Source organism: Sturnira hondurensis, unplaced genomic scaffold (assembly GCF_014824575.4).
Source record: "Sturnira hondurensis isolate 20B ecotype Veracruz unplaced genomic scaffold, ASM1482457v3 Scaffold0001872, whole genome shotgun sequence".
Classification (NCBI taxonomy): Eukaryota; Metazoa; Chordata; class Mammalia; order Chiroptera; family Phyllostomidae; genus Sturnira; species Sturnira hondurensis.
Genome location: NW_028074503.1, coordinates 13,661,305 through 13,679,700, shown reverse-complemented (window position 1 = coordinate 13,679,700; position 18,396 = coordinate 13,661,305). Strand labels below are relative to the sequence as shown.

General features: G+C 44.2%; 1 protein-coding gene across 1 annotated transcript in view; it reads right to left on the bottom strand.

Annotated features, from left to right (window-relative positions):
* Window positions 1-321: 321 nt before the first annotated feature.
* MOCOS (molybdenum cofactor sulfurase) overlaps window positions 322-18,396 on the bottom strand; it is a 50,523-nt gene continuing 32,448 nt past the window's right edge. Inside the window, exons 10-15 of the mRNA XM_037033112.1 lie at window positions 17,714-17,792; window positions 15,050-15,174; window positions 7,098-7,203; window positions 4,918-5,056; window positions 2,284-2,388; window positions 322-516 (exon numbers count right to left, since the gene is read on the bottom strand). Coding sequence (XP_036889007.1) covers window positions 364-516; window positions 2,284-2,388; window positions 4,918-5,056; window positions 7,098-7,203; window positions 15,050-15,174; window positions 17,714-17,792 — 707 coding nt within the window. The 3' untranslated portion in view covers window positions 322-363. The remainder of the gene's footprint in view (window positions 517-2,283; window positions 2,389-4,917; window positions 5,057-7,097; window positions 7,204-15,049; window positions 15,175-17,713; window positions 17,793-18,396) is intronic.

The following is an 18,396-nucleotide window of genomic DNA, read 5'->3' as shown; positions in this document are numbered from 1 at the left end:
AAACAGAGGAGGTTAACTATTCCCAGTGAGCTTCAGTGTAAAGCTCATCTAATTAAAACTACCCTATGTCCAGTACACGTGGAAGCCTTGCCGGCGTGGGTGCAGCTTTCACGCTGAGTCTGCCTTGCAGAAAGCACAAGGGCCTCGGAACTGCCCTCCCAGTGGCCAGTGCACAGGAGGAGAGGGAGGAGTTAGGGGAAGGAGGAGAAGTTAGGGGAGAGTGCTGTCACAGCACTCTCCACCCCCCAAAGGAAAAGAACTCTCCTGGTTCAAAAGACCAACTTCTACTGAACCGCATGCCGATCTCAATAAGAGCAGAGATAGTTGTAAAAGACAAGTTTTAATTTATGCTGAACAATAACTTTAGGAGATAACATTCACATGTTTCTTGGAGGCAGGTAAATTGGGGCATTTGGTATTTTCTTTCAATACAGGGAACACCTGGGATCCTACAGACAGGAAACGAGGAGAAGACAAATCCAAAGCCATGTGCATCAGGTACACTCCAAAGTTCACCTGTGAACAAAACAGCAACAATGGCAGCAAGAAGCCAGGTGAGTGGGCAGTTGAAATCATTTTGCAAATGGTAATATTCTACTAAAAGTAAATCAGATCTTCAAAGGTAGGCGCTGGGACTCAACAGTCTTGTCACGCAGTACAGCGGCATGGAAACCAAGGACCTCACTTCGGACACAGAGACTCTCATTCTAGGGTGTGCTTTCCCGACAGCCACCCCATCCCTCTTCATTGCTGGGCCCATCCTTTTTCCTCCTCCCCTGTGTACTTTGCATTTTCCTTGAGAACGTGTGATGCTGGTTAGGTTCCCCAAATTCTCCAGGATAAAGACAAAAGGTCCTAAATGAAGTCTACTCCACATCTGCCATCAACGCCAGCAAGAACCCTCTGGAGCATGTGACATGTCCCAGACCCATCCATTCCTGTGACATCAGTTTCCACCCTCCCTCCCCCATGTTCCAGGCACCAGACCCGGGGCTGGGACCAAGGGAATTCCTAAACATGTGGACACATGTGCGTGAAGAGTACACAGGAACTCTCTGAACTGTCTTTGTAATTCTTCCTTAAATCTAAAAATATTCAAAAAGGTTTGAACGTGATAAAAGATGTGCACACATGAGAACTATAGTGATGCTCTGATGCATGACCGTATGTGTGCCCAGCCACGCCCTCTCCAGCACGGTGCAGGCTCCAGGCCCCCATGCGCTGGGTGACGCAGCCTGCCTCAGCGAGCGGACGGGCGTGTTGGTGTCACGCTCCAGTACAATGCCCTTGAAGCTCAAACTACCCCGTATCTGTAGAGAGACCATGTCAGTCAAATTCGGTGAACCAAAACTCTGGTTTTGCAGAAACACAGAAAATGGTGCAGAACATTGTACCCTGATTTAACCTGCCAATTTATTATTGGAGAGAGATTAAGTATTTGCACTAATTCAGAAATTTTGACTAATTCGGTCAATTTTCAAGAACTGCTCCATGCAGCCTAACTCCTTACTTGACTTCCTAGAATTCTTTGCAAACAAAAACTCCTACTAGACAGTGACCCTGAAACTAAACCTTCCTAAAGAATCGGTCTGTTAGAGGGTCAGCTTTTCCAATCTGGACTCCACATCAACAGCCCTTTGTCATTGTAACCCTTAAGAAGATGAGTTGTGACCCTGACTGGTGTAGCTCAGTGGACTGAGTGCAGGCCTGCGAACCACACAATCGTGGTTTGATTCCCAGTCAGGGCACATGCCTGGGTTGCAGGCCAGTTCCCGGCAGGGGACTCATGAGAGGCAACCATACATTGATATTTCTCTCCTTTTCTCCTTCCCTTCCTCTCTAAAGATAAATAAATAAAATATTTTTTAAAAAGAGAAGATGACTTATAAGCTTAGCAAAGTGACATTTACTGTGTTTCTATGTGGCCACTCTATTCGCCATAAGGCATTGCACACTGCATGAGAACTCTGCAGAGAAGACAACAATGACTCAAAAATAGAGTTGCCCTATTTATCTACTCCTTATTTATACACTCCCTGTCTCTTCAACAAGATTAGGGGGCATCAGAAGCACACATAATAAAAGCCCCATGGAAGTGAAAGTACGAATGAAAACCAAAGATAAGGTGGAGCCACACATGAAGTCAGAAACTTAACGGTACCCATCAGCCTTCGACTGTTTCCCAGCTTCTAAAAATGACTCGGCACTATTGGGGATATCGTTCTGGGTAGATAACACGCCAGGATCTTAAAATGGGGCACAATACCGTGTATTCACGCTTACCTTTCGCTCTCGATATTCAGAAAGCTTTTGGAAAACGTCTTGGTGTCGTTGCCCAGTTTGCTGGTCAATGCAAATCATCTGGCACCTGTGACAAGGCCCCAAAACCTGGGAGGCGAGGACGGAAAAGATGGCGTTGGATGGAAACGACCAGACCCTCCGACTCTGCAGGGAGGACTCTGCGTCCAGCAGGGTTTGGGTTGTCCTGGGCTGTTCCCCTGCCCGTGTCAAATTTACACACAAACGCTCAATAACCTACTCTGAACTGTATTGAGCCAGAAGGTGGCACTTCTTCACAACACCACTAGGAAATCGTTCCTGTTTGTTTATCAGCGGGAAGGGTTGCGCTTCAGGGCTTTGTGGCGAAACGAGTGGTTGTGACTCTCAGACGGTCCCTGGGAGGCAGTGGGGAGCCTCCAGGAAGAAAAGAACTGGCTGAGGCAGGACAGACAGGGAGAAGATGAACAGCCACGGTCTGGGCATCGACTCTCTGGGAGGAAGTCACCAGAAAGCCCCCCAGGCGTGTCCCTGTCCTCTGACCCGGCAATTCCAGCACCAGGAAGGCAACCCAAGAAAAGAATCAGAAGTGCAAACACAGATTCAAGTACAAGGGCATTTCTCATATCATTGCTAATAGGGAAAATATGTTAGTATCTTTTTTTTTAGCACCCTATAATTTCTTTTTTTTGTATTTTTGTTTTCCTTTTTAAACTTACTTATTTTTCAAGTACAGTTTTCTGTCGATTATTCCCATCCCATCCCACCCCCCCGTGTTCCCCCCTTCCTCCCATTTCCACCCTGAAAATCTGTTAGTATCTTAAACACCAAGCAGCAGAGAACAGTTAAGCCAACCTTGCTACATCCATATGGCATGTTATGCAGGTTTTAAAATTAACCTATAAAGGGCTTTAAGTAAAATGGAAAGTGTTTATTTTTACAACCAAAATAAGCAGGAAACAAACTTACACGCGCATTATTGTATGTGTGTGTGCATATACATACACTTGTACACACATGCACACACTCCAAAGACACAGCACACAGCTTCCTACCAGGGGTCCTGCTTGCACTTCTATTCTGGATGGCCCACCATGAGCATGACTTGCTTTCATAGGAAGAAAAGTCCCCCACAAATGTTAACATAAAAAAAGAAAGAATGCTGTTCAGCAGTGACAAGATTGTTTTTTATTGCACACAGAAAGAATGCAAAGGCACTTGACTTTCTCAGGACCATTTTCTCCTCTGCACACACACAGGCAAGCACAGAGGAAGCACTGGAATCGAAACACCAGCACTCAACCAAATCTGGACAGGCCTCTGCCTGTCACCGGTGTTCTGGCTGTGGGGCATTAAACCACAGGGAACATAACCTCACCGTGGTACCCACGCTCAGATTCCAGCCACCTCATAAGCAGCTGGCATGCCGCAAAGGAGCCCTGCCCGCATTCCCGGCGGGGCGCTCCGCAGACCCGTGACCTCTGCCGGCCTTGTTTCCCCATCCGGCTCCTTGGCTGGGTTTGATAAGGAGTCCAGATACTATTTCTGAAACGCCCAGCTCAGGCTTGGCCCTCAGTCATGCTCACCCACGGAAACTGTCATTTGGGGAACATGAGAAGCCCTGAGGTGGTTTATACAACTGGCTAATAACACAACTATTGTTAGAGTAATTTCATGCCCCACTGAAGAACCAGGCATATTCTGTGCAGAGGAGCATCCCTCTGCCTCTAGCTACCCCTTAGCTTTCCTGTCCATTCATTCCCACCACAGTGACAGAGCAAGGACTCTGTGCCCCAGAGGCACACAAGGGACACGACAGACCTGGTCCCCATCCTTGTGTGCCCTGAAGAAACGAGCAGGTGCTGTGCAGAACCTGACCGTGTGCTGGGTCAGCAACATCCTTTCCGAGAAGGTAACACATGAGCTGAGGCCATGAAGTAGGTGCTGAAAGGATGTGCCAGGCAGGAGGGGCATCAAGGGCAAAGGCCCTGGGGCAGGAAGCTGGCTCGATTAGGGAACGGAGAGAAGGTGGATACACAGGCACAGGGGGCAGGGTGGTGAGTTTGGAGAGGCTGGCGACTTAGGAGAGAATGGCAGCCTCAGGTCTGGAGGATGCCGGGGGGGTGGGGAGGAGCTTCCCAAGCCTGGGTACCCAGTGGCTTTGCCTCTGGCTGCAGTCTCCTCCCCAGCAAGGCAAGAAGCTGGAACATGGGGAGAAGGCGCAGCAGCCACTGCAGGGAAGGGCCACTAGGCATCTGAGGTCCTGCTCCACGAGCTTCAGACAGCCAGAAAGTCCAGCAACTTCAGCTGGACAAACTTCTCTTGGACACAAGCATCCCCAGAAAACAGAATTAAGCCTAGACAGAAGGACAAGGTGGAGGAAGCACTGAGCCCTCCGTCACCTGTATGGGCGCATTCTCTCTCCTCATGTGAAACTCACTGCTGCCACCCTTGTGGGGAATCGGGGATGGGTCATTGCAAGGGACGCTGCAGGATGCAGATGGCACACACCCGCCTGCTGAGGCTTCCTAGTTAAGAGTCAAAGACTAGGAGAGATTCCCACCTGCCACCATCCTGGACTAAGCTTCAGTCTCCATTAGCAGCCCTTAAGGAAGGATAACAGAACTTCCCAGAACTCACCTGGAAATGCAGGGGACCAATTAAAATCTCATCCCATTTCTCTTCTTCAAAAGCTCTTGTTCCATTGGTGATAATATTGGCGCGGAAACGTGAGATGAGATCTTTCATCAGGAATAATTTCTCCTTTCCATTCTCATCGCTGTTTAAGACATATCAAAAAGGGAAAGGGGGAGGGGTGAGTAATTACACTGTTGTAATAATTCAGTGTTTCTGCTATTTAAAACCTGACTTCATCAACTGTACTCTGCCCTGAGGCCCAGGTGACTGGAACAAGGTGTCACTGTGAGACCAAGTGGCACCACAGGCTAGAAAGACCTCTGTGGCCTCCTTCGGGATGGGGGCCCGGGTCTGGGGAGAGGCCCACAAGGGGCAGTGCAAAGTGAGTAGACCCTTGTACGGGTCTTAGTTTAAGACATGAAGGATTTTGGAAACCAAGAGAATAGAAGCCAAGTGAATAAACTTCTGAGAAAATACCTGTTATACATGGTAAGTCAGGATAAGGCACTTAAAGAGTTTCTAGCTTCGTTAGGGAGACGTCACACTCTTTGGGGGACACTAAAACATCATAAACAATACAGAGTATATTTGGGAGGCGATATTTATTTCCTAGCTCCCATTCTGTTTGCAATTTGTGAATGCGTATGCTACTTTTATAATTCTTGTTTAAAGTTTGCGTTGACTGCCATGAGGTCCTATGAGGTGCCTCTCTGCGCCCCCACATGCCCTCTCCCCCAAGGGAAAGAGCATTAGAAAAGCATCTGAAAACGTAACAAAAGGGCACAATGCTGTATCTCGTTACATTGAGTGTAAGAACAGGTGAAACTCCCTGCAGTGAAAGGAGTGGGAATGGGTTGACCTGCAGCGGGGTTCACAGGAGGGGGTAGAGGGAGGCTTTAGAGGTACTAGAAATGCGCTCTACTTGACCTGGGTGGTGGTCATGTGGGTACACGCGTCTGTCAAGTTCACAGAGCTGTGGACTTAATGACTTTTGTGCTGTATTGTACTTCAAGAAAGTTGGAAGAAAGCCTTGCATATGACAGGAAATTTCCCTGGAGACAGAACTGAAGGGCTCTGGGGAGGAAGAGGCCCATCCACAGCTCAGTGAACTTGACCATCCACAGGTCCCCTCCTGGTGGGAACCAGGGCTGCATTGCAGCAAGCCCGTCTGCACCTTCTACCTCCCACACCACGCATCCCAGAGAACCGCAGACCCACTCTCTCCAGCGCTCTGGGGACCTGAGGAGGAAGGTCGCCCAATGAGGCTCAAACTCAGTGAACACCCAGGGACCCAGCACCCACGTCCACTTTGCTCCCAAGAAGGCTGAGCTGGGCCAAGGCCAGGGAGCAATAGCACATGTTCTTGCTAGTGACTATAAACAGGAATTACTACGAACAGTCTCTCTTTGCCACATTTATTAAGCTATACTTGTGTATCTTTTCGAGTGTGTGCACAAACACACAGGACTCTGGCCTGTGGGAGTCACAGGATGCCGGGCTCACGGAGCTGACAGTGGGGACTCTGTCCCCTGGACTAGGAACAAGCAGTCCAGCTCTTGCATACAGTGATTTTTCCCCTAATTGTCTGATGACCTTGGGACAGCAATTTCCTCTAGAGAGCGATGAGGGAGACTGGACCAGCCAAGACCCTTTCCACGCTGACCTCATCGCTGTCAGGGCCCTTGGGAGAGCACTGGGTGGGAGCAAACAGGCAGGGGTGCTGGTGCTGAAGAATGTACAGACAAGTGATATCTACAACGTTAAAACCTTTCATAACGCCTCTTCTTTCCCCTCAAAAGGACTGTGGAAGTAGAGTAAGGCACCTAGGGGACAGAAGACAGCAGGAGGGTGGGCGACGTAATTAAATCGCATTAGTGGCAATTCCATTAAAGCAGGTGTTCAGAAATGGAATGATTAAAAAATGAGAACCGGGGTTCTCTACCAAGCATCTTGAGGGCATGAAGGTCATTGGAAGATAAAAGAGAGCTCTCAGAAAGGTAGGTGGGAACTAACCTGAAGGGCTTTGTGATTTCTCTCTGTCTCGGTCTCTTCACAAACAGTCTGAACTCCACGACTCAAGAACTGTCCCCTCAGATTGGTGCCAGGCTCACTTGCAGGGCAAGTGGTTACATCTGCATGTCATTCATCAGGTAAACAGCAAATAGGAAAAGGATCTCTCTTACCTGGTGGTTAATTGCTGCTGAAGTTCCGAAGCACTGGACCTATTCACCAGCAGATACTGGGCCTCGTTAACCAGGGAAAGGGTGGCTGTTGCGCCAGCAGACGGACCTAAAAGTGATGGCGTATTTAAAGAGATATGGAAACGACCTTACAGTTCATTGATGGATGACTAAATAAAGAAGATGTGGCATATATATATAGACACACACATATATATATCAGGTCTGTCTGGAAGAAGTCCAGCCATTGTTAATATAGCAATGGTTTGTGAGACATTGATGTAAACTGGCAGCCAAGAGGAGTGAACTGGAATGCACCCATGTGAACAACGACGATTGCGCTGTACTAGTTGTGGGGGGGTGCACTTGACACTAGTAAGTGAGCAGCATGTGTACTGTGTGGCCAGTGCATCCAAAATGACTGAGAGATTAGGGCAACAAATCTGCATCAAATTTTGCATTAAGCTTGCACATTGCTCTGAGGAAACTATGCAGATGATTCAGAAGGCCACAGCTACGGACACTTGGTCACTGGCAGCTTCATCATGACAACGCGTCCACTCATGCATCACATCTCATGCAGAGTTTTTTGGCAAAACATCAAATCGCCCAGGTGACTCAGCCCCCCTACAGCCCAGATTTGTGTCTTTAGACTTCTGGCTTTTCCCAGAACTAAAATCACTTTTGAAAGGGACGAGATTTTAGAACTCAATGTCTGAAATCATTCCTTTAGAATTGATGAAATTCAGGAAAATACAACAGGGCAGCTGATGACAACTGGGAGAACTGTGTGAGGTCCCAAGGTGCCTACTTTGAAGGTGATGGCCATGTCATAGTCCTACGTACAGTGTTTCTTGTCTCTTGTATCTTCTTCAGAAAGTGTCTCTACTTCTAATATTACATGGCTGGATACCTTCCGGACAGACCATCATATTTTTCAGCCATAAAAAGAAGAAAATCTTGCCATTGGGACAGCACGGATGGACCTGGAGACTGTTATGCTAAGTGAAATAACCCAGATGGAAAAGGATAAACACCATATGATCTCATTTACATGTGAAACCCAAAGAACAAAAACTAAAGCAACCTCATAGATACAGAGAACAAACTGGGGTTGCCAGAGGCAAGGGGGGGGTGGGTAAGCAAAATGGGGGAAGGTGATACAAACTGACTATAGTTAATAATATTGTATTTCATATTTGAAGTTGCTAAAAGAGCAAATTTTAGAAGTACTTATTACAAGAAAAAAATTTTGTAACTATGTGTGGTGATGAGTGTAAACTAGATTTATTGTGGTGATAATTTTATAATATATACAAACATCAAATCCATTATGTTGCATACCTGAAATTAATAAGATAGTTTACATATATAATGTTATATGTCAATTATACCTCAAAAGTTTTAATACACTTAATTTTTTAATTTTAAAAATAAAATAAAAGAAGAGTTGCTTTCATGGAACGCAAATGAATTATACTCCATCAACTTGCATGTTTTATAAACAGAGGCTATTTCTACAAGGGGAAAAAAATGGTACCCTGGAAATAATAAAAATGTCTCAGGCATGGCTCAAATCTCCCAAAAACTAAAAGAAAATGAGCTCCTAGAATAGTCTGTTAGTAATCTGAAAATAACAGTAATAGAATGCTGAAGTGAAGCTGTCCCAGCGGAGAAGACTTGGAGGTGACTTTGCAGAGAGGAGAGATGGGCAGCGGGGCGGAGCCAGGGCGCTTCCTGGGACAGCAGGGGAGAGGCACCGTAGGAGGGCCTCAGGCCCAGGAAGGCCTTCCGAAGAGTTGGAAAGAAGCTGGTTTTTGTCCTTAGGCAAGAGCGAAATACTGACTTTAGAAATAAATAATACACATTTTAAAACTATTGAAAGGGACCAAACAGTGAAAGAAAATATCAAATGTGTCCAATACTGCTGGCAGCTCGTGGCCTGGCTTCCATCTCCCCTGCGTGGGGCCAACCAGCATCACTGTCTTTAACCATGATGTTGACAAAAAGGATTGGCTGGACTGGAACCTAGTGAGCCCCAAACCAGGTTTGAGGACCCTGGAATACGAATGGATACTTCCAAGGGAATAAGTTTCCCGATCCTCCCCATCCAAATGCCCTCTCTGCTGAAATGGCTCTGACAGAGAAGGGGGTTGAAAGGGCTGTCAGGAAGAGGGTGCCATCCCAGCACCTCCACAAAGGGACTTTCTCCAACTTCACAGAGGGAAGGCTGCACCTCTCCTTGGGTACATGGCCCCTGGGGGCTAAAGATCTCCAGGGTGGAAAACAAAGGCCCCATTCAAAGCAGGGGTCTGTGCTGAGATAACAAAGGTCTCTACAGCTTGGTGAATGACCCTCCTGTAGGTCACAGGGGTTCCAATTCTTCACTCTCCACAAAACTGCCACACCTAATTAAGTTGTCAAGTGACACGATTAAAGTCCTCTTAATGTTAGATCCCTGGGACTCAGAAGAAAGCTTTGAGTGACAGTAGGTCAACCATACTCCTTTCATCCCAAGCTTTTTGACTGAAATAAGATTTTTCAGAAGAGAACCAAGGCTGAGTGCCAGCTATTCTGATCGTAAGTGACCGTTGTTGGTCAATATGGGAGTTAATGAAGAGAAGTCCAGCCATCTCATTAAGAGATTCTCTTCCAAAAATGTTTTCACTGTCTTTTATAATATACTTTTGCTGCTTTGATTAACCATATATTATTAAAAATTATGATAACTCAACCTAGAAGAAATTTCCTAACACTTAGACTCTTATGATGACAGTTAATTCTAAACATTTATACTTTCCAACTTACATAGAATTTTAGTTTAAGATAAATATAATATGGAACTCAAAGAAAGATTTTCAAGCATAAAATATAGAACACTAAGATAAAATCCCATTAAAGAAGTAGAATGGTAATGAAAGTTGAAGAAGGAAAAGGAAAGATAAAATATCTAATGATTAAAAGACATTTGTGTATATATGTAATCAATATTCATGGGAACCAAATCACTGAAATATTGAGATTCCACTGGCTAATGTTTAAAAGGATGATCTACAAGTTTTGATTTGAAATGACTATATTTATAATATACTAGAAATCATATTCTTTACAATTATTTAAACTACTTTTTTGTTTGGTTTTTTAGTTTTTATTGAATTTACTCTGGTGACATTGGTTACTAAAATTATATAGGTTTCAAGTGTACAATTCTATAATACATCATTTGTATATTGTATTGTGTGTCTGACACCCAAAGTCAAGTCTCTTCCCGTCACCATTTATCCCCTTCACCTTCTTCTGCCTGCCTCCAACCCCTCTTTCCCTCCAGCAATCGTCTTACTGTTCTCTGCATCTACAAGACTTATTTTTCTTTGTTTAATCCCTTTGCCTTTTTCACCCAGCCCCCAAACTCACCTCCCCTATGGCAGCTGTCAATCTGTTCTCCATATCTTTGAGTCTGTTTCTATTTGCTTGCTAGTTCATTTTGTTCATTAGATTCCATGTATACTTGAAATCATATGGTACCCATCTTTCTCTGACTGGCTTATTTCACTTAGCATAATACTTCCTAGGTCCAGCCATGCTGTCACAAAAAGTTAGATTCCCTTCATTTTTATGACCAAGTCGTAGTCCATTGTGTAGATGGACCACAACTTCTTTATCCACTTATCTACCAATGGGCACTTGGACTGCTTCCATATTTTGGCCACTATAAATAACACTGCAATAAACATAGGGGTACATATATTCTTTAGATTCAGTATTTTGGGCTTCTTTGGATGTATTACCAGAAGTAGAATCACTGGGCCATAAGATAGTTCCATTTTTAATTTACTGAGGAAACTCCATACTGCTGTCCATAGTGACTGCCCTAATCTGCATTTCCACGAACAGTACACTGAGGATTACCCATTCTCCACATCCTCACCAACACTTTTTGTTTGTTGATTTATTGATGATAGCCATTCTGACAGGTATGAGATTTTAGTTTGCATTTCTCTGATGATTACTGACATTGAGCATCTTTTCATACGTACACTGACTATCTGTATGTCCTGTTTGCATAAGTGTTTTATTCATGTTCTTTGCCCATTTTTTAATTGCGATGTTTGGCTTTTTGTGTTGAATTGTATGAGTTCTTTATAAATCTTGGATAGTAACCCCCTATCAGATGTACTATTGGCGAATATGTTCTCTGGCTCATTTTGTTGAAGGTTTCCTTTGCTGTGCAGAAACTTTTTAATTTGAGGTTGTCCCATTTGTTTATTTTTTGTTTGTTTTTCTTGCCTGAGGAGATTTGTCAGAAAATACATTGCTATGAGAAATGTTTGAGATTTTACTGCCAATGTTGTCTTCTAGGATTTTCATGGTTTCAAGTCTAACATTTAAGCCTTTAATCCATTTTGAGTTTATTCTTATGTACGGTCTAAGAAGGTGGTCTTATACCTTCAATTTTTTATACATATGAGTCTGATTTTCCCAACACCAAATATTGAATAGACTGTCTTTACCCCATTGTATGATCTTGCTTCCTCTGTCAAATATCTGGGGACCATAAAGGTACAGGTTTATTTCTGGGCTCTCTATTCTGTTCCATTGATCTAAATGTCTGTTTTTATGCCAGTGCCACGTTGTTTTTATTACTATGGCTTTGCAATACATTTTCATATTGCACAAGATTTCCCCAACTTTGTTCTTCTTTCTCAAGACTGCTGTGGCTATTATTTTTTTTTGTGGTTCCACATAACTTTTTGGAATATTTGTTCTAGTGCTGTGAAATGTGCCATTGCTATCTTTATAATAATTGTGTTTAATCTATAGATTGCTTTGGGTAGTATGGACATTTTAATATTAATTCTTTCTCTCCACGAACATGGTATTTGCTTCCATTTATTTGTATATTCTTCAGTATCTTTCTTCAGTGTCTTATAATTATCTGAATATAAGTGCTTTGCCTCATTTGTTAAATTTATTCCTAGGTATTTTTTATGCAATTTTTTTAAGCAATGGGATTGTTTCCTTAGTCCATGTCTGATAGTTCATTATTGGTGTATAAAAGTGCAAACAATTTGTCTTTACTGGTGTGGCTCAGTTGGTTGGGTATCATTCTGCAAAGGAAAGGTCACTGGTTTGATCCCTAGTCAGGGCACATGCCTGCGCTGTGGGTTCAGTCCCTGGGTCAGGGCAAATCCTGGGCAACCAATTGATGTTTCTCTCATGTCAATGCTTCTCTCCTTCTCTTTCTCCGTCCCTCCCCCCTCTCTAAATAAAATCTCTTTTTCTAATGCAACTAATTTGTGGATATTTATTTTGTATTCTGCTACTTTACTGAATTCATTTCTCAGTTCTAGTAGCTTTTGGTGGAATCATTAGGGTTCTCTATGTATAGCATAATGTCATCTGCAAATAATGACAGCATCCATGTCTTTGTGTGTTTTTCAGTTTTTTTCTCATGATTGATTTCTAGTTTCATACCATTGTTGTTAGAGATGCATGATATAATTTCAAACTTCTTAATATTGAGACTTATTTTCCCTCCTAACATGTAGTCTATCCTAGAATACGTTCCATGTGCAGTTGAAAAGAACGTATATCCTGTTGCTTTAAGGTGAAATGCTCTGAAGATACCAGTTAAATCCATCTAATCTAGTGTGTCATTTAAGGCTGCAATTTCCTTGCTGATTTTCTGTCTCAAATATTTATTCACTGGCATCAGCATGGTGCCAAAACGCTGTCCTGTCACTGTATTACCACTGGTCTCTCCCTTTATGTTCACCAAGATTTGCGTTATATATTTAGGTGCTCCTATGCCAGGCACATAAATGTGATAAGGCTTATACTGTTTTGTTGGATTGCTCCCTTTATCATTATTAAGTGTCTTCTTTGTCTCTTCCTATACCCTTTGTTTTAAAGTCTCACTTGACCCTTTGTTTTAAAGCTACCCCATCTTTTTTTTTTCATTTCCATTTGCATGAAATATCTTTTTCCACCTTTTTATTTTTAGCCTGTGTGCATCTTTAATTCAGAGGTGGTTCTCTCATAGACAGCATATATATATGGGCCTTATTTTCTATCCATTCCACAACTCTGTGTCTTTTGAATGGAGCATTTAAGCCATTTACATTTAAAGTGATTACTGACAGGTATATATTTGTTGCCATTTTAGTCTTTATAACAATGTTCCTCTGGTTTTTTTCTTCTTCTTTTTAAATAAGACCCTTAAAATTTCCTGTAATACCGGTTTGGTGGCAATGAACTCCTGTTAAGATGCAGCTCCAGATTCACCTCTTCCCTAAAGCCCTTCATAACTCTCTGCAGAGGTAGAGGATGCTTCTCCCATGCTCACGCCCTTTGCACAGACCTCTACTACGGAGCTGCTATCTGCTGGTGAGTGGTTGCTTCTAACCTGAGACAAAGATGGAAGATAGTTCAGCTTTAGGCGGCGGGTGTACAGTGCAGTATATGGATCCAGTGTCACAGAGAAGTACATGTGACACCTATGTGGTGCTGTTAACCAATGTCACCCAATAAACTTAATGAAAAGTATCTCAAATATAAAAATATTTTTTCCAAAAAATAAACTAAACTGAGATCCTGAAGAACCATGACTATTGCTTAATAACCTTGGCCAGCCTCCTGAGGACCCAACTAAGCCTCAGGCAAGCAGGAGGCATTGTGAATAACTGGAACATATTCAATAAGATCATTTAAAGGGAATCATTGGTCCTGAAGAATCCCACTCCTTGCGTGTCTCTACTCATGAAAATGTTCATTTCTCCCTCCCTTCTAATCATGCCTCTAAGCTAACCCATGCCCAAACACTACCAGCTTGCCTCCTCACTAAAATGAGCAGATATTTTCCCCCTCTCCATCACATAGCAACTCAAATTTTTAAGCAGCTCATGACATGAAAAATTGTCAGAACTTGTAAAAGTCGAAGTAGATTACATCCTTTGATTCCACTCTCTATCACACATTTTCAGGGAGTCAATAGGTTCACCCATGCAGGTCCCAAGACCCCATTGCTGGTCCCCATATGATCAAAATGCTATTTGGATTCACAAGCCAGTCTCTCTGAGAGCTGATCACAAGGACAGGTCATGCCTGCACCAACCAGTAGTGGAGCAATGATCCATGCCTTCATTCATCTAGCATCTACTGAGCAACTACTAGTTGCCAGGTGCTGTTCTAAGCATGGAGAATGCAGCACTGAACAAAGCAGACAAAAACCCCTGCCCTCACAGAGCTCACACTTTAGCAGAGGGAAGGCAGGGCATATGCAAGATAACAGTCACATGTGTGCCCCATCGGGTGTGAACAGTGCCACACAGAAAGATAACACAGGATAGGGAGCAGGGGAAGTTCCAGTGACAGCTTCAATTCTGCAGCAAGAAGTCAGCCAAGGCTTCCCTGAGAAGACAACACTTAAACAGACACCTGAAAACAATCTCTTCTTTCTCTGTGGTACTATTAACTTTCGAGTACTTTCTTCTCTGCTGCCTCACTTCGTCCTACAAACAGCTTAGAGCAGGAAAGCTGTCAAGTTGTGTTGAAGTCTAAGTACCTGAGGACTATAGAAGTTGAGGCAGCAAGGACTTGCCAAGGTCTCACGCCATTTGGAGACAGAGCCAAGACTAGGAGCCCAGATTTTCTTAGGACTTAGCAAACTATCAATGTTCTTATTTAACTAAACAAAATAGTGCTTCTAAATATGCATGGCTGAGGCCAAGGGCTTGAGCAGAGGTGAGGCAGCTGTCTGGGAGCCCACTCCGCCTCTCAGGTTCTCCCGAAGGCCGCGCATGGGTCCTGCTGACCTGGGCCACCAGGCACGCTTTCACAGAAGGCAGAGCACCGCTTTCTGGACACACACACGTGTCCACCTCACGGGCTCACTCTGGTGAACGCCCTGGTGAGCCCGAGCACCTGTGCCCAAGAACCAATCTGGAGTGGGATACCTTGGTGCTGTTTCTTCTTGGCTTTCCTTTGGAAGTTCGAACTTTGTTTGATCAAATGGCATGGACGGCCCAGAAACTTGGACAACCAGCTTGAAATGTTTTCTCCACAATCGTAAGTATTTACCCTGACCAAAAAAAAAAAAAAGAAAAGAAAAGAAAAGAAAGGAGGGATAGTGAACATTATATAGTATTTAAGTAACAATCTAAATGGCAGAAAGGAAATATAATATAATATAATATAATATAATATAATATAATATAATTTGAACCATTGAGCCCCCAGCCAGAAGGAAGCCTAAAGTGACAGGGGTCTTAGGAAGCTGCAGGGACATTTCCAAGGTACAGGAAGACCTGAGATAATGGGCTGTGCAAAGCTTTAAGAGCAGAAAATGGATTTAGAAGTTCCTCTTGAAAGACCTTGTTTATATAAATGATCACCACTGAGAAAACAAACTTTGGAATTTTAGACTTTCCAGGCCATTACTGTGCTTTAAGAAGCCCTTGTGTGCAGACATGCATCTTGGTTTTGTTACTGTGGACCTGACTGTAATATTTTTCTCTCACGTCCACGCCACATAAAGTGACAGGTTTGGTTTGTTAAACATCAAATAAACAAACAACAACAACAACAACAACCACTCTATACCTATATATTCCCAAGGGAAGTACATTTATTGATCTGGTTTTAAAACTCCACAATGTTCTAGAATTTTTAAATAGAATTCACATTTAAAATTTTTTAAAAGCTGCACATCACCAGAAGTTATGTGAGAAATTTCTAATACCTTGCACTGGAATTGTAAGACAGATATTATTGCACATCTATTTTATCCTTAATTTTTACTGAAAAAAAAGTTGCCTTTCTTTTCTAGAAAGGGAAGAGGAAAAATGGAACCTCACTTCAAGAAGTGCTTTTTTGCATCACATTTTCTCCAGTGCTTTGCACCACATTCCATTTTCATTGTATTAAGTACTCATGGTTCTGAGCATAAGAAGCCTACCCTCTAGCTACCCAAAAAGCTTTATTAACCAGAAAAATGGCAACCCTCTCTGGTGTACACAGATGAAAAGCACAACCACGAGGAGCCTGGTAAGTAAACACAGGAATTCCTAAATGTCTCTACTTCTCTCAGTGAGAAGCTTTACAATGGTGACAGGCAAAAATGTTTACCCGAGACTCCTGCCCTGGTTTGGTGTGCTGCAGTGGGTGTGAACTGGCACAGGTGCTGGTGAAAAGATGCACACCATGCTCAGCTCCCGCCCAGCACGGCCCAGTGTCCATGATGCTCGGGCAGACCCAGCAGGACCTATCCCTTCACACCTTTCCTGAGGGGTAACCCTTCATCACCCCACTGAGACCCAGGGACCCCAAAATCTGAGTCCAGTTTAGATACAGCTTTAGTGTCTAACATGTCATCTCACAACATGTATGACGTGAGGCAGAGCAGAAGTGAATGCAGTCGGAGCCCACACTGTGCAGAATCCCGTCTCCTGAGCACACACACCCCTTCTAACAACGTTCATTGTGCTAACTAATGGGCAGTTAGTATTGTGAAGCCTTCCATACAGAAACCTGCAGTGAACTGTTTCGGTTTGGGGGAGTAAATAGATTGGGGTGTTAGATGGGCTAGTTCCCCCAGTCAGAGAAGTGGCCGTTTCACACATTTTGGGGTCCAGATTATATTTAGATAAAAAAGGATGTAGGTATTCAATATAGTCCATAAATAGTTTTATAAGCATTCACAATCAGGAAATAAAATAGAAATGCTGTTATTACATTTGACCTCAATTTCTACGTTTCCTAGAATTCAGCAGATGTTTTATCAGTAACTCAGGTTAGGCAATGGTCCACAACTTTATGAAATATCATGGTTTATTACCTGGAAATCATACAGCCTGAGAAACATGACACCCCCCTCACCCTCAGCCTCCACATCCCTCAGCTGGTCAGGAGAGTCTAACCTCCAGAATATACACCTGACTCCCACCTGATTTGCTCCCTGACCCTGAACCACGCCTCTGTCTGGTCTCAGTTGCCCTTCCCACTGCCACTCCGACCCTCCCCGACTATGTACGCCCACAAGCCAGTCCTTTCAGTCCGGCCCCTACCCTCACCACTCTGTGGCAGCTACCCACCAAGCTCCGGCAGGCCTCCTCTGAACTGTGCCTCTCCCACCCCCCTCCCCCACACTGTTCCAGGCCCCACAGGAAGCACACAGATGGAGTCCTGCTCTCTCAGTCGGCGTTCTAGCCGGCATTCTAGTGGGAGGGACTAAAGGTAAATGTTGGGGAAACAGTCAATGCAAAGGAGAAGAGTGCAGCAGGACAGCAGAGAGGGAAGGGCGGATTCTGTGGGACGTCAGGGGGCCCTCTGAGAAAGTGGCTTTTCAGCAGAGACCTGATGGAAGGGAGACTGATGGAGGTGAGGAAGCGAGCCCCAAGGAGGTATAAATAGGGGAAGAGCAAGTGCAAAGTCCTGAGGAGGGAGCATGATGGTAGGTTTGAAGAACAGCGAGGAGCCAGTATGGTGAGAGCAGAGTGTGCAGGCGGGGTGGGGAGGAGGAAAGGCGTGGTGGCAGACGGGACGGGGGACTCAGCAGAGGACTGTTCCCGCTCCTGCCCCGCTGCAGATGGACCTGAGGTTTTCACCAGCTGCACTCTCACCTGTCTGCACAGACCTTGCTTTGGCAAATCTGAGCCCGTTCACCATTCTCCTCAAGAGGCACTTCTATAGGCTCCATTCCTGATGGACAAAGGTCAGAGACAAACTTGTCATCACCCACAAAGAACAGCTATGGAAGTCAAAGTCCATTGTTGTAAAATATACAAGAATCTTAATGACCCTGGAAATTGGTTGCATCAAGTAAGTGTCTGGATCTTGGAAGTCTCTTCATAACACAGAGATTCTCTTCAGCGTGCCTGGTACCACCAATAGCACACGCATCCGGCCACTTTGTCCGGGGACACCCTGCAGTGGCCAGTCACATCCACAGTCCCTGGAGCACTATGAATTCGTTTGGAAGCTTTCTCCACCTCTGGATAGGTCCACATCCCGAGGTCATTGTTCTCTACGCTGCCTACAACTCTTTAGAAATAGACAGGCAGGTGTGAAGAATCATTCTGTAAAGATATCAGTGTAGAGTGTCAATTCTCAGTAGCCCCTAGGAGTCAGCATTGAAGTGGATTCCTGCACCAATCATCATTACCTCCTCAGATCTGTTACTGTGTCGTTGGGGTTGAGAAGCTGTTTTTAAATTGTTACACACACACACACACACACACACACACACAGGAGTATATCGTATTTGTACATAACAAGTTAAAAATAATAAAACATTCACCCACTA